This window comes from Macaca mulatta, chromosome X (genome assembly GCF_049350105.2).
Source record: "Macaca mulatta isolate MMU2019108-1 chromosome X, T2T-MMU8v2.0, whole genome shotgun sequence".
Taxonomy (NCBI): domain Eukaryota; kingdom Metazoa; phylum Chordata; class Mammalia; order Primates; family Cercopithecidae; genus Macaca; species Macaca mulatta.
In genome coordinates this window covers 155,876,662-155,888,996 of record NC_133426.1, presented here as the reverse complement: position 1 = coordinate 155,888,996, position 12,335 = coordinate 155,876,662, and the positions used below count along the sequence as shown (strand labels likewise).

General features: G+C 50.3%; 1 protein-coding gene across 1 annotated transcript; it reads left to right on the top strand.

Moving 5' to 3' along the window:
* The first annotated feature begins 9,294 nt into the window (after positions 1–9,294).
* MAGEA9B (MAGE family member A9B) lies at positions 9,295–10,965 on the top strand. The gene is made up of 2 exons (XM_028842121.2): positions 9,295–9,361; positions 9,437–10,965. Exon 2 carries the CDS (start codon positions 9,502–9,504, stop codon positions 10,444–10,446), a length of 945 nt encoding a protein of 314 aa, XP_028697954.1. The 5' UTR covers positions 9,295–9,361; positions 9,437–9,501; the 3' UTR covers positions 10,447–10,965.
* The last annotated feature ends 1,370 nt before the right edge of the window (positions 10,966–12,335 follow it).

Genomic DNA, 12,335 nt, shown 5'->3' with positions numbered 1-12,335 from the left:
ATCACGCCACTGCACTCCAGCCTGGGCGACAGAGGGAGATTCCGTCTCAAAAAGAAAAAAAAATTACCTGGAGCTGCTTGCTGAGTGCCAATTGTGGTGCTAGCATTGATGGCCGAGGGTTCACAATGTCACTGTGTTGCTGGCCATACCTTGTCGTGGCGGTGCCTTTATATAACAGGATCTTCACTTTACACACAGATGAGATCACGTCTGGCTTTGTCATTGGGTTAAAAAGTGCCCTTGTTACTTGCGGAGGTCACAGATGCCACCAAGGAGTCCTACGGGTTTATGGTTTAGAGGGTGCTCATTAGTGTCTGGTGGACAGGATTTACGTTTGGCTTTTATGTCTGTACTGGAGCCGGTGGTGTTTTTTACTTCCTTCCTTGATTCCCCCACTACGCCCCCACTTTTTCTTTTTTTGAGACGGAGTCTCGCTCTGTCGCCCAGGCTGGAGTGCAGTGGCCGGATCTCAGCTCACTGCAAGCTCCGCCTCCTGGGTTCACGCCATTCTCCTGCCTCAGCCTCCCGAGTAGCTGGGACTACAGGCGTCCGCCACATCGCCCGGCTAGTTTTTTGTATTTTTTTTAGTAGAGACGGGGTTTCACCGCGTTAGCCAGGATGGTCTCGATCTCCTGACCTCGTGATCCACCCGTCTCGGCCTCCCAAAGTGCTGGGATTACAGGCTTGAGCCACCGCGCCCGGCCGCCCCCACTTTTTCTTTCTTGTTTTTTTTTCCTTCCTTCCTTCCTTCCTTCCTTCCTTCCTTCCTTCCTTCCTTCCTTCCTTCCTTCCTTCCTTCCTTCCTTCCCGTCTCTCTCTCTCTCTCTGTCTCTTTCGCCCCCTCCATTCCTTCCTTCTCTTTCTTTCTTTTTGAGTCAAAAATTAATTTAAAAGATGTCATGTTTTAACTAAGGAAGCAGCCTTTTCTGGTGACTTGGAGTGTTCAACTTAGAACACATGCTATCATCAATGAGCCTCTTTGACTGAATGATCTGAGGAAATAGGTTCAAGTTCTTACCGTAGACACAACTGGGCACAGACATCAAAACAGCTCTGAAATCAGGGCGTGCAGACAGCCCCAACACCGACACATATCCCTGTCTGTGATTTTTAATTTGACAGTAGGTGGCAGAGTCCTGGGAGAAGTGGGAAGAGGCCGTAAGAGAATGCAGACACGGGAATGGATTCACAGTCCAGCCATGGTCTGCAGGTGGATCTCCCTGTCTCGACCTGCTCACTTACAAATGGGTGCTCATTTACAAATTGGTGTGAATCACATTTCATCATTTGTGAGCTCCTTAGCTTCCAAGAAGTACAATTTTCACATGTATTTCTTGGACTTTATACATATGCCTCCAGAGTTTGAATCATGCAAAGATGCTGCCACTTAAAAACCTCTTTCCTGGCCGGGCACGGTGGCTCATGCCTGTAATCCCAGCACTTTGGGAGGCTGAGGTGGGTGGATCGTGAGGTCAGGAGATCGAGACCATCCTGGCTAACACGGTGAAACCCTGTCTCTACTAAAAATACAAAAAAAAAAAAAAAAATTAGCCAGGCGTTGTGGCAGGAGCCTGCAGTCTCAGCTACTTGGGAGGCTGAGGCAGGAGAATGGTGTAAACTTGGGAGGCGGAGTTTGCAGTGAGCTGAGATGACGCCACTGCACTCCAGCCTGGGCGATAGAGTGAGACTCCGTCTCAAAAAACAAAACAAAACAAAACAAAAACTCTTCCCTACAAATTTATACTGCTCCAATCCTGGTTTTCCTGTAAATCTCAGCTTGACGCAGTGGCTCACGCCTGTCTTCCCGGCACTATGGGAGACTGAGGCAGGTGGATCACGAGGTCAGGAGTTCAAGACCAGCCTGGCCAAGATGGTGAAACCCTGTCTCTACTAAAAATACAAAAATTAGCCAGGCACATTGGCAGGCACCTGTAATCCCAGCTACTCAGGAGGCTGAGGCAGGACAATCGCTTGAACTCGGGGGGCAGAGGTTGCAGTGAGTCAAGACCACGCCACTGCACTCCAGCCTGGGCGACAGAGTGAGACTCTGTCTCAAAAAAAGAAAAAAAAGAAAAAAAATACTGTTAAAAGAAAGGGACAAAAATATATAGATGGAGAGAAAATATTAGTAATCTGATGTCTGATAACTCATATGCTAAATAAATACCAAACTTTTAACATTCAACCATTTGGAAACAAAGAATCCAATTAAAGATGGAAATCATTTGAAGACATTCACCAATGAAGATACACAGAAGTACATATACATTCACCAATGAAGATACACATATGAAAAGATGATCGCCATTAATTATTCACTAATAATGCAAATGTCAACAGCACTAAGATTCCTCTACCCACCTTTTACAATGGATAGAATTCAAATACCTCAGAATTCCAAATTCTGGAGAGGATGTGGAATTCTCATTCATAGCTGGTAGACAAGAAAAATGTTACATTCACTCTAGAAGGCCTTTTGGCCCTTTCTTAGGTAGTAAAACAGACTTACCATTAGACCCATCAGTCGTACTCCTAGGTTTTACCTAAGTGAATTGGAAACTTGGGTTCTCCCATGGAAAATCGTGTACACAAATGTATATAGTAGTTTATTCATAATCACCAACCAAGATGTCCTTGAAGAGGTGACTGGGTAAAACCAATGGGACATCCACAAACTGAAAGTGTATTCAAAGTTCAGTCTACCCTCAAATATTCCAGGACAGGAAATTTTGGAGGCCAGTTCAGCCAAGTGGCAAGGGAAAATGAATCACCATCTTATCTCAACTCTTCCAATGCATCCAAAACAAGGGCAATTGTTCAACTCATTCTCCCAGGCTCCCTCTCCTGGATTCAAAAACAGATGAAGGCACCCAAGCACTCATGAAAAGAATTTGTGAGGCAAGTGTTCACTCATATCGCAGCACATCTCATAAACAGATAATCACATATCCAACACAACAGTGGATTAACCGAAGAAGCCACCTGTATGCGTGGAATAAGAATACGATTAAATGTTAGCAAAAAATTCAATTCTAATTCCCTGCACACAAGATAGACTAGAAGAAAAAAAACAGTCATGACAATGGGTACAGGAAAAGGCTCTGAAAGAAATTCTATGTAAGTACAAATTAACAACGTTTAGCAAACTAACATTAAAAGGAACTTCCATTTCCTAAAATCAGCAGCAAGCATATGTAAATGTGAAATGTCAGAAGCTCTGCCATTCACAGCAGTGACCAGTCATTGACATATGCTGTCACCATTACCATCCACATCTGCAGTGAATATCAAAATGAAAAAGAGCCAGAGCTATGGATGACAAAATGAAAATGAGATACCAAGACTGCAAAGAAACAGATAGTATGTGTTAACTATATGACTGTCTGCATAGAAAATTCAAAGGAATAGACACATTGATTATTCAAATGAGTAAAAGACTTCAGAAAACATCATATAGAAGATCATTACAGCAAAGTCAAGAGCCTTGCCACACAAAAGCAACTTAGTGCATAAAATAGAAAATAGAAAATATACCATTCACAACAGCATTAAAATCCACAATGTGAATAAGAAGAGCCTAACAAGACCTTTATGGAAGCAACTGTGCGAAGTTGCTGATAGACTCAGGGAATAAATTCAAGTAAATGGATCTGTATACCATATTCCTTGATGGGGAACAGAATATGGCAAAGATGTAAATGCCACTTAAATACAGAGTGAGTGCCTTAACTGTCACTGCCAAAGTGACAACCAAGCTCAGGTTGCTGTGCTCTGCTCCCCAAATCAACCCCAGAAAAATATAGAAGGGAAAAGACAAAATATATATATACGTGTGTGTGTGTGTGTGTGTGTGTGTGTGTATACACACACATCAACATCAAAACAGAGAAAGCCCTGGGGATGACTTAAGACTGTGCTCAACTAGTACTTGTGTTTGGGTCCAGGGAGCAGCAGGGAAATCGAGGAGGTCTGTACCCTGCATAGATGGCAGATTACAGGATAGGTAGGAGAACGTGTTTAACATTCCACCCCATATCATCGCAAAGCCTGAGGCAACACCACAAAATCTGGTGCCAGTAGCCCTGGGGTAATATCAGGACACCAGGAAATTTGAGTTGATTTAGACACTATGGCTCCAGAGTTCTGCTAACCACCACCTGAAACAAACTTAGTAGGGGAAGACCCACCTTCCAAAAACTTATTATTGTAATGGAATATAAAGAATGAACTAGGAATAGAATAGTAAGTATGTGTGAAACCCACATACTAGGAGTAGATATTAATAAAATATGTGTGCATATATGTAGTATAAAGTCTACAAATACAAACGAATATGTATCTAAAGATATATAAGTACAGATAATTATACATATGATATAAAGATATAGATGCATGTATATATACATATAAGCATAAATGTATATGATGTCTAAAACATGTATATAAACAAAATGTACATATAACATATATAATGTACATATACAATGTAAAATTTATTACCATATGAATGAGGATTAAAATATGAAAATCACTGATCTGGACTCTGATATGTCGGATACCTTCAAAACACATGGCTTCTCCAAATCTCTTGCTGCTGCTCAGCCTCTTCCCTGTAAAAATAAATCTTTTAGGACAAAAGGTTTGCAAAGTCTAGCTCTGGCTGGGGAGGAGCCCCCATGGGAAGGTGTGCATCTTCGCTCAGAAGTCCTACAATCACAGGTGCTGCAGCCCCCCAGGGAGCATGTAGCCTTGGACCCACAGCCATTCTCTGCAATGCGTGCAGCTGAGCAGATGCTCAAAGGTGACATAAACAGATCATCTCCCACCCATCACTTCACCAAAGAGCAGGAGCCAGGAGAACCCTCCTGAGTGGGGGCTGAAGGTTCACCCTCCCCACATAGAGGGGCCACAGAATCCAGCTCAGCCCCTCCTGTCAGCCCTGGACGACCTTGGCAATGTTGTCACCCCGACCACACCCCTCCCCTCACTGCCACCTCATGTGACTGGGAGTCAGAGACTTGGTCCCAGAGGAGCAGACCCAATCGGCAGAGGATGGGGATCCAGACCCAGGCATCAAGGTCAGGACCCCCTGAGGGATGACTGAGGGCCCCTATCCCCATCCCCACCCCTACTCCGCCAGAACCCGGTTCAGCCCCTACTGTCGACCCAGGGAAGGCCCAGGCTTGGAGGCCGGATGTGACGTCACTGACACGCGCACTGGGGGGCAGAGAGAAGGGACACGCCTCCTTCTGAGGGGCGGCTTGATACCGGTGGAGGGAAGCGGGCCCAGGCTCTGTGAGGAGGCAAGGTGAGGTGCTGAGGAAAGACTGAGGACGTCCCCACCCCAGATAGAGGACTCGAAAGAACCAAGTGCCGTCTCTGCTCCCAGCCCTGGACCACCCGGGGACCGATCTGGGGCTGACTTGTGAGGTTGGACCCACTCCCTCCCTCCGCCGCTCAAGCTGCTGGGCACTCTGGAGTGAGAGCTTGGTGTGACCAGGGCAGGGCTGGTTAGGAGAGGACAGGGCCCAGGCTCTGCGGGGCATCAAGGTCGGGACCCTGAGGGAGGGCTGGGCCCCCCCACCCCACCATGACCTACGGCCCCAGGTTCCCCAGCCCCATCCTCAGCCCCACTCTCCACTCCACCCCACCACAGGCTCCACCCCACCCCCAACTCCCCCCGCGCCAGAATCTCGTTCCGCCCCTGCTGTCAACCCAGGGAAGCCCCAGGTGCCCGGATGTAAGACCAGTGACTTGCACTTGAGGGATCAGAGAGTAGCGGGGGCCTCGCTCTGAGGGGTGGGTTGATATCGGCGGAGGGAAGCGGGCCCAGGCTCTGTGAGGAGGTAAGGCGAGACCCTCAAGGAGGGCTCAAGACCCCCCCACCCCAGATACGGAACCCCAAATAATACAGCGCCGCCCCTGCGCCAGCCCTGGATCACCCCGCAGGGTCGGGCTTATCAAGCTGGGCCCAGGCTCTGACTGGAATCAAGGTCAGAACCCTGAGGGAGGGCCGAAGGCCTCCACACCCCTAACCCAGCCACCACCACCGTGACCTACAGCCTCAGGTTCCCCACCTCCATCCTCACCCCGCCCCCACTCCACCCCACCGCACCCCACCCCCCAAGTTTCCCGCGGCAGAATCCGGTTCGGCCCTTGCTGTCAACCCAGAGCAGCTCCAGGTGCCCGGATGTAAGGCCTCTGACTTGCGCACTGGGGGTCAGAGAGTAGCAAGGGCTTGGTTCTGAGTGGTGGCTGAAGATCGGTAGAGGGAAGCGGGCCCAGGCTCTGTGAGGAGGCGAAGTGAGACGCTGAGGGAGGACTGAGGACGCCCCCACCCCAGATAGAGGGTCCCAAATAATCCAGCACCACCTCTGCTGCCAGCCCTGGACCAGCCGGGGGCGGACTTCTCAGGCTGGGCCCCCCTTCGCCACCCCAGTGCTTAAGCCCCAGGGGACTCTGGGTCAGAGCTTGGTGTGACCATGGCAGGACTGATTAGGAGAGGGCAGGGGCCAGGCTCTGCCCGGCATCAGGGTCAGGACCCTGAGGGAGGGCTGAGGCCCCATAGAGGGAGTCAGTGCCCCTGCAGTCAACCCTGGGAAGTTCCAGGCATGGCGGGCAAGCGGATCCTGATGTCTGCAACCTGGGCTGACCAAGGGAAGGGGCTTGGTATCGTTAGCATGGCCGCGGGAGAACAGAGGGAGGGCCCAGGTCCTGCTGGGAGACAAGGGAAGCCTGAAGGGACGCAGCACCCCAGGACAAGGGGCCCACCCCACCCCCATCTGAGACCGAGACGCCTCCTCATTCAGCCTCGGGAATCCGACAGATAGAGACTCAGGTCCACAGAGGGTCCCCTAGGAGACCAGGGAAGGAACAAGATGGAGGACACAGGGGACCCCAGGGTCCAGCTCAGTGGGGATCGTGACCTGGGCTATCCCGGGCACGGTGGCCACATGTGGTGCATTGTGGCTTCTGAGATCGGGTGTCAATGGGGACAGGGCTGTGCTATGAGGAGTGGGGCCTCAGGTGAGCAGAAGGAGGAGTCCCAGAGCCCTGAGGAAGGATTCACCAGACCTCTCATCCCAGACCTAGGAAACCTGCCCCTGCCGTCAGTCTTGGGAGGCCCCAGGCAGGACTGTGAGGAAGGGAAGTGCCCCACCCCACCCCCAAAACACACTTTCTCAAAGAGGGTCTAAGGGAGAAGTTTTCCTTGGTCTGCAAGACTCATCTCTGGTTCAGCAAAATGGAAGGGGCCAGATTCTGTCCGAAGTAAATACGAATACCTAGAGGGCACCCAGACTGATGAGGCCCCCTGACACCTGCTCCTTTGGTCAGCCTTGGGTATCTCATGTATGAGTGACCATGAGGTACCCCCTCACTTCTGCCTCCCGGGTCTCAGGGAAGTGGGGGCCTTGGTCCAAGGGGCGTCCTCAGCTCAGCAGAGGGAGCCACACCTGGTCAGCACAGGGTGGAATCCAGGGTCTTCCAGGAGTGAGGGGGAGGAAGTTTGGTGAGGACCGAAGATAAGAAGGTACCTCCATGCTCCCAAAGAACAAAGGACCTCACAGACACTGATGTCACCTATTCTCAGCCCCAGGTGGCCCCAAGCAGGAATGACATGTGGCATGCTCTCATTTCTCCCACGTGATTGGGGATGAGAAGTCTCAGGGAGGTGAATACCTTGATCCCAGGGGCACTGAGAGATTCAACAGAGGGATCCACACCTGGTCAGCAGAAGGAGGACTCCCAGAATCAGCATGACCCAAGGTGTACCCCCTTCATGAGGAATGGAGGTACTCCCAGCCCAGAAAGAAGCCACCCCACAGAGTCTAGGTGAACTCTGTTCTTAGATCTGGGGGAGAGGGGGAAGCCTGATCAAGGATGGCGCTAAGTGGCAAGCTCACTTGTACCACGGCAGGAAGTTGAGGAACCCTCAGGGGGATGAGGCGTTGGTGTAAAGGGAGATGTCTGCTCATCTCACGGGTTTGGAGGTCGAGGAAATACAAGTCCCAGCAGGAGTAAAGATGAATAACCCACAGGAGGACTTTGGAACACCCACCTCATACCCGAAAGGGTCAGCTGGTGGGGTCGGCCCTGGACACTCCACGCAGGGGTGACAGATGTGGGGCCTCCTCACCTCTGTTTCTGGATCTCAGGGAGGTGAGGACTTTGTTCTCAGAGGGTGTGTGGACAAAACAGGGACCCCCTTTCTTCGACAGACACAGTGGTCCCAGGATTGGCCAGCAGTCCAGGTGAGGAACCTAAGGGAGGATTGAGGGTACCACCAGGCCAGAGAAACTCTCAAATCAAGAGAGTTTGCCCTGCCCCTACTGTCACCCCAGAGAACCTGGGCAGGGCTGTCTGCTGAGGTCCCTCGTCCATCCTGGTGTCAGGGAGGGCTGGCCTTGGTCTGAGGGGGCTGCACACATCAGCAGAGGGAGGGTCCCAGGCCCTGCCAGGAGTCAAGGTACAGACTGAGGGGACCCCACTCACCAAACACAGAGGACCCCACTCACCAAACACAGAGGACCCTACTCACCAAACACAGAGGACCTAGCCCGACCCTGCCCCTTCTGTCAGCTGAGGGAAGCCACTGGGTGGACGGACTCCCCTCACTTCCTCTTGAGGTGTCTCATGGAGATAGGGCCTCAGGTCAACAGAGGGAGGGTTCCAGACCCTGCAGGCATCAAGATGAGGACCAGGCAGTATCCTCATCCCAGGACACATGAACCCCATTGAATTTGGACATCTCTTACTGTACTTCCGGGGAAACCCTGGGCAGGTGTGTCCAGATGTTGGTTGGGACATGTCCTTCTGTTCCATGTCAGGGATGTGAGCTCTTGATCTGAGAGATTCCCAGGCACGTAGAGGAGTGGAGTCCAGTCCCTGCCAGGAGAAAGGTGAAGGCCCTGAATGAGCGCAGAGGGGACCATCCACCCCAAAAGTGTAGAACTCAGAGTGTCCAGCCCGCCCTCTTGACGGCACTGAGGGACCGGGGCTCTGCCTGCAGTCTGCTGCCTAAGGGCCCCTCGATTCCTCTTCCAGGAGTTCCAGGAAGCAGGCAGGCCTTGGTCTGAGACAGTGTCCTCAGGTCACAGAGCAGTAGAGGCCCAGGCAGTGTCAGCAGTGAAGGTGAAGTGTTCGCCCTGAATGTGCACCAAGGGCCCCACCTGCCCCAGCACACATGTGAACCCAGAGCACCTGACCCCATCCACCCTACTGTCACTCATAGAGCCTTGATCTCTGCAGGCCAGCTGCACGCTGAGTAGCCCTCTCACTTCCTCCTTCAGGTTCTCAGAAGACAGGCTGACCAGGAGGACAGGAGCCCCAAGAGGCCCCCGAGCAGCACTGAAGAAGACCTGTAAGTCAGCCTTTGTTAGAACCTCCAAGGTTTGGTTCTCAGCTGAAGTTTCTCACACACTCCCTCTCTCCCCAGACCTGTGGGTCTCCATCACCCAGCTCCTGCCCACGCTCCCGACTGCTGCCCTGACCAGAGTCATCATGTCTCTTGAGCAGAGGAGTCCGCACTGCAAGCCTGATGAAGACCCTGAAGCCCAAAGAGAGGACTTGGGCCTGATGGGTGCACAGGATCCCACAGGCGAGGAGCAGGAGGCTTCCTCCTCCTCTGATGAGGAGGAGGAGGTGTCTGCTGCTGGGTCATCAAGTCCTCCCCAGAGTCCTCAGGGAGGCTCTTCCTCCTCCACTTCCGTCTACTACACTTTATGGAGCCAATTCGATGAGGGCTCCAGCAGTCAAGAAGATGAAGGGCCAAGCACCTCGGTCGACCTAGCTCACCTGGAGTTCATGTTCCAAGAAGCACTGAAATTGAAGGTGGCTGAGTTGGTTCGTTTCCTGCTCCACAAATATCGAGTCAAGAAGCCGGTCACAAAGGCAGAAATGCTGGAGAGTGTCATCAAAAATTACAAGCACTACTTTCCTGTAATCTTCGGCAAAGCCTCCGAGTTCATGCAGCTGATCTTTGGCACTGAGGTGAAGGAGGTGGACCCTGCCGGCCCCTCCTACATCCTTGTCACTGCTCTTGGCCTCTCATGCGATAGCATGCTGGGTAATGATCATAGTATGCCCAAGGCTGCCCTCCTGATCATTATCCTGGGTGTGATCTTAACCAAAGACAACTGCGCCCCCGAAGAGGTTATCTGGGAAGCGTTGAGTGTGATGGGGGTGTATGTTGGGATGGAGCACGTTTTCTATGGGGAGCCCAGGAAGCTGCTCACCCAAGATTGGGTGCAGGAAAACTACCTGGAGTACCGGCAGGTGCCCGGCAGTGATCCTGCGCACTATGAGTTCCTGTGGGGTTCAAAGGCCCATGCTGAAACCAACTATGAGAAGGTCATAAATTATTTGGTCATGGTCAATGCAAGAGAGCCCATTTGCTACCCATCCCTTTATGAAGAGGCTTTTGGGGGGGAACAAGAGGGAGTCTGAGCACCAGCTGCAGCCAGGGCCAATGTTTGTGGGGTCAGGGCCCCATCCAGCAGCTGCCCTGCCCCATGCGACATGAGGCCCATTCTTCACTCTGTATTTGAAGAGAGCAATCAGCGTTCTCAGTGGCAGTGGGTGGAAGTGAACACACTGTATGTTTTCTCTGGGTTCCTTATCTATTCGGTGATTTGGAGATTTATCTTTGCTCCCTTTGGAATTGTTCAAATGTTCTTTTAATGGTCAGTTTAATGAACTTCACCATCGAGGTTAATGAATGACAGTAGTCACATTTATTGCTGTTTATGTTATTTGGGAGTAAGACTCTTGCTTTTGATTCACATGGGGAAATCCCTGTTATTTTGTGAATTGGGGCAAGATAACGTAGCAGAGGAATTAATAATTTTTTTAGAAACTTGAACTTAGCAGCAAAATAGAGCTCATAAAGAAATAATGAAATGAAAATGTAGTTAATTCTTGCCTTATACCTCTTTCTCTCCCCTGTAAAATTAAAATATATACATGTATACCTGGATTTGCTTGGCTTCTTTGAGAATGTAAGAGAAATAAAAATTGAAAGAATAATCTTTCCTATTCACTGGCTCATTTTTTCTTCAAACATGGACTGAGCATCTGTTGTTCGGAAAACCCTGGGTTAGTAGTAGAGAGGCTAGGTAAGCCAGACCCACCCCTTCCCCATAGGGTGGTGAAGTCTAGGAGCCACAATCCTAAAATTAAGATGGTGCCATGTCCTCTAAGAACTAGAGGAAAATAAAACATGGGTGAGGGTTTGGGGCTCTAGGTGACAGCAGTCGAGTGTATATGCCCTGAGCCAGGGTCTTTCGGGCTTTGGGAAACTGCAATTCCTTCTGGGGGAGGTAATTCTATTGAAGCTGGATGGTGGCAGAGCTAGATTCTCAGAGGATGAGAGAAAGGCCTGGAATGGAGAACTGCTCAGCAGTTCCTTTTGGATAGTGGATGAACAGAGAAGAGTCTCCACCTGGGACAGGAATAGAAGGAAATTGTCCAGCGCTCTCGTCTCGGTGCGGTTGAACACAGTGCAGGGGCTAGGTGATGGATACCTATCATCTGCAAGGGTTTCCCGCAAGATGAGGGTGAATCTCCCGGGAAGGGAAGCCCAGAAGTCACTGGCCAGGTGCTTTTCTGCCTGTCTGGGAGAGCCAGAGTTGATTGTATTTAAAAGGCATTCTAATCAAGTTATCTCAGGTGGGATTTGACCAATTGTAAGCAAAGGTTAGATTTTGAGTGTTAACAAAATAAGTGAAAACAGTGTCTTGGATCAAAAAGCAGGTGGCAGAGAGGAAAGGAGTTGATTCTGGATTCAGATTCTAGGAGCTCTGAGCTGCATTCAGCTGCGCAAGACTCCAGAACACCCAAATTTTGAAGTACATTCGCAAAGAGGAAATACTTAATTTCATTGACAAAACTTCCTGTTTGGGCTGATTATCCCATGTCCTGTTGAGCTGTATATTCTCTGGTAAGTCTTGGAGAACAACAACATTTACTAAATCCCAGAGTTCTAGAGTCTAGGGTCAAATGGTATTACATACTCGGGTGGCTGAGGCAGGAAAATCCCTTGAACCCAGGAGGCAGAGGCTGTAGTAAGATGAGATCTCACTACTGTACTCCAGCCTGGGCAACAGAGCCAGACTCTGTCTTAAGAAAAAAAAAAAAGTTTATTTTATGACCCAAGAGACAATCTGCCTGGCGAGTCTTCCAGGTGTGCTTGAAAAAAGACATATTCGGATGTTGGTGGTGCTGTGATATTTGCATCCATAGTATTTCTGAGTCATCCTGAATAATGGCTGAGAACTGGGTGATGATCTACCACTAGTTCATTTCTCCAGTCCTTAGTAACTATGAAGATTTCTGCA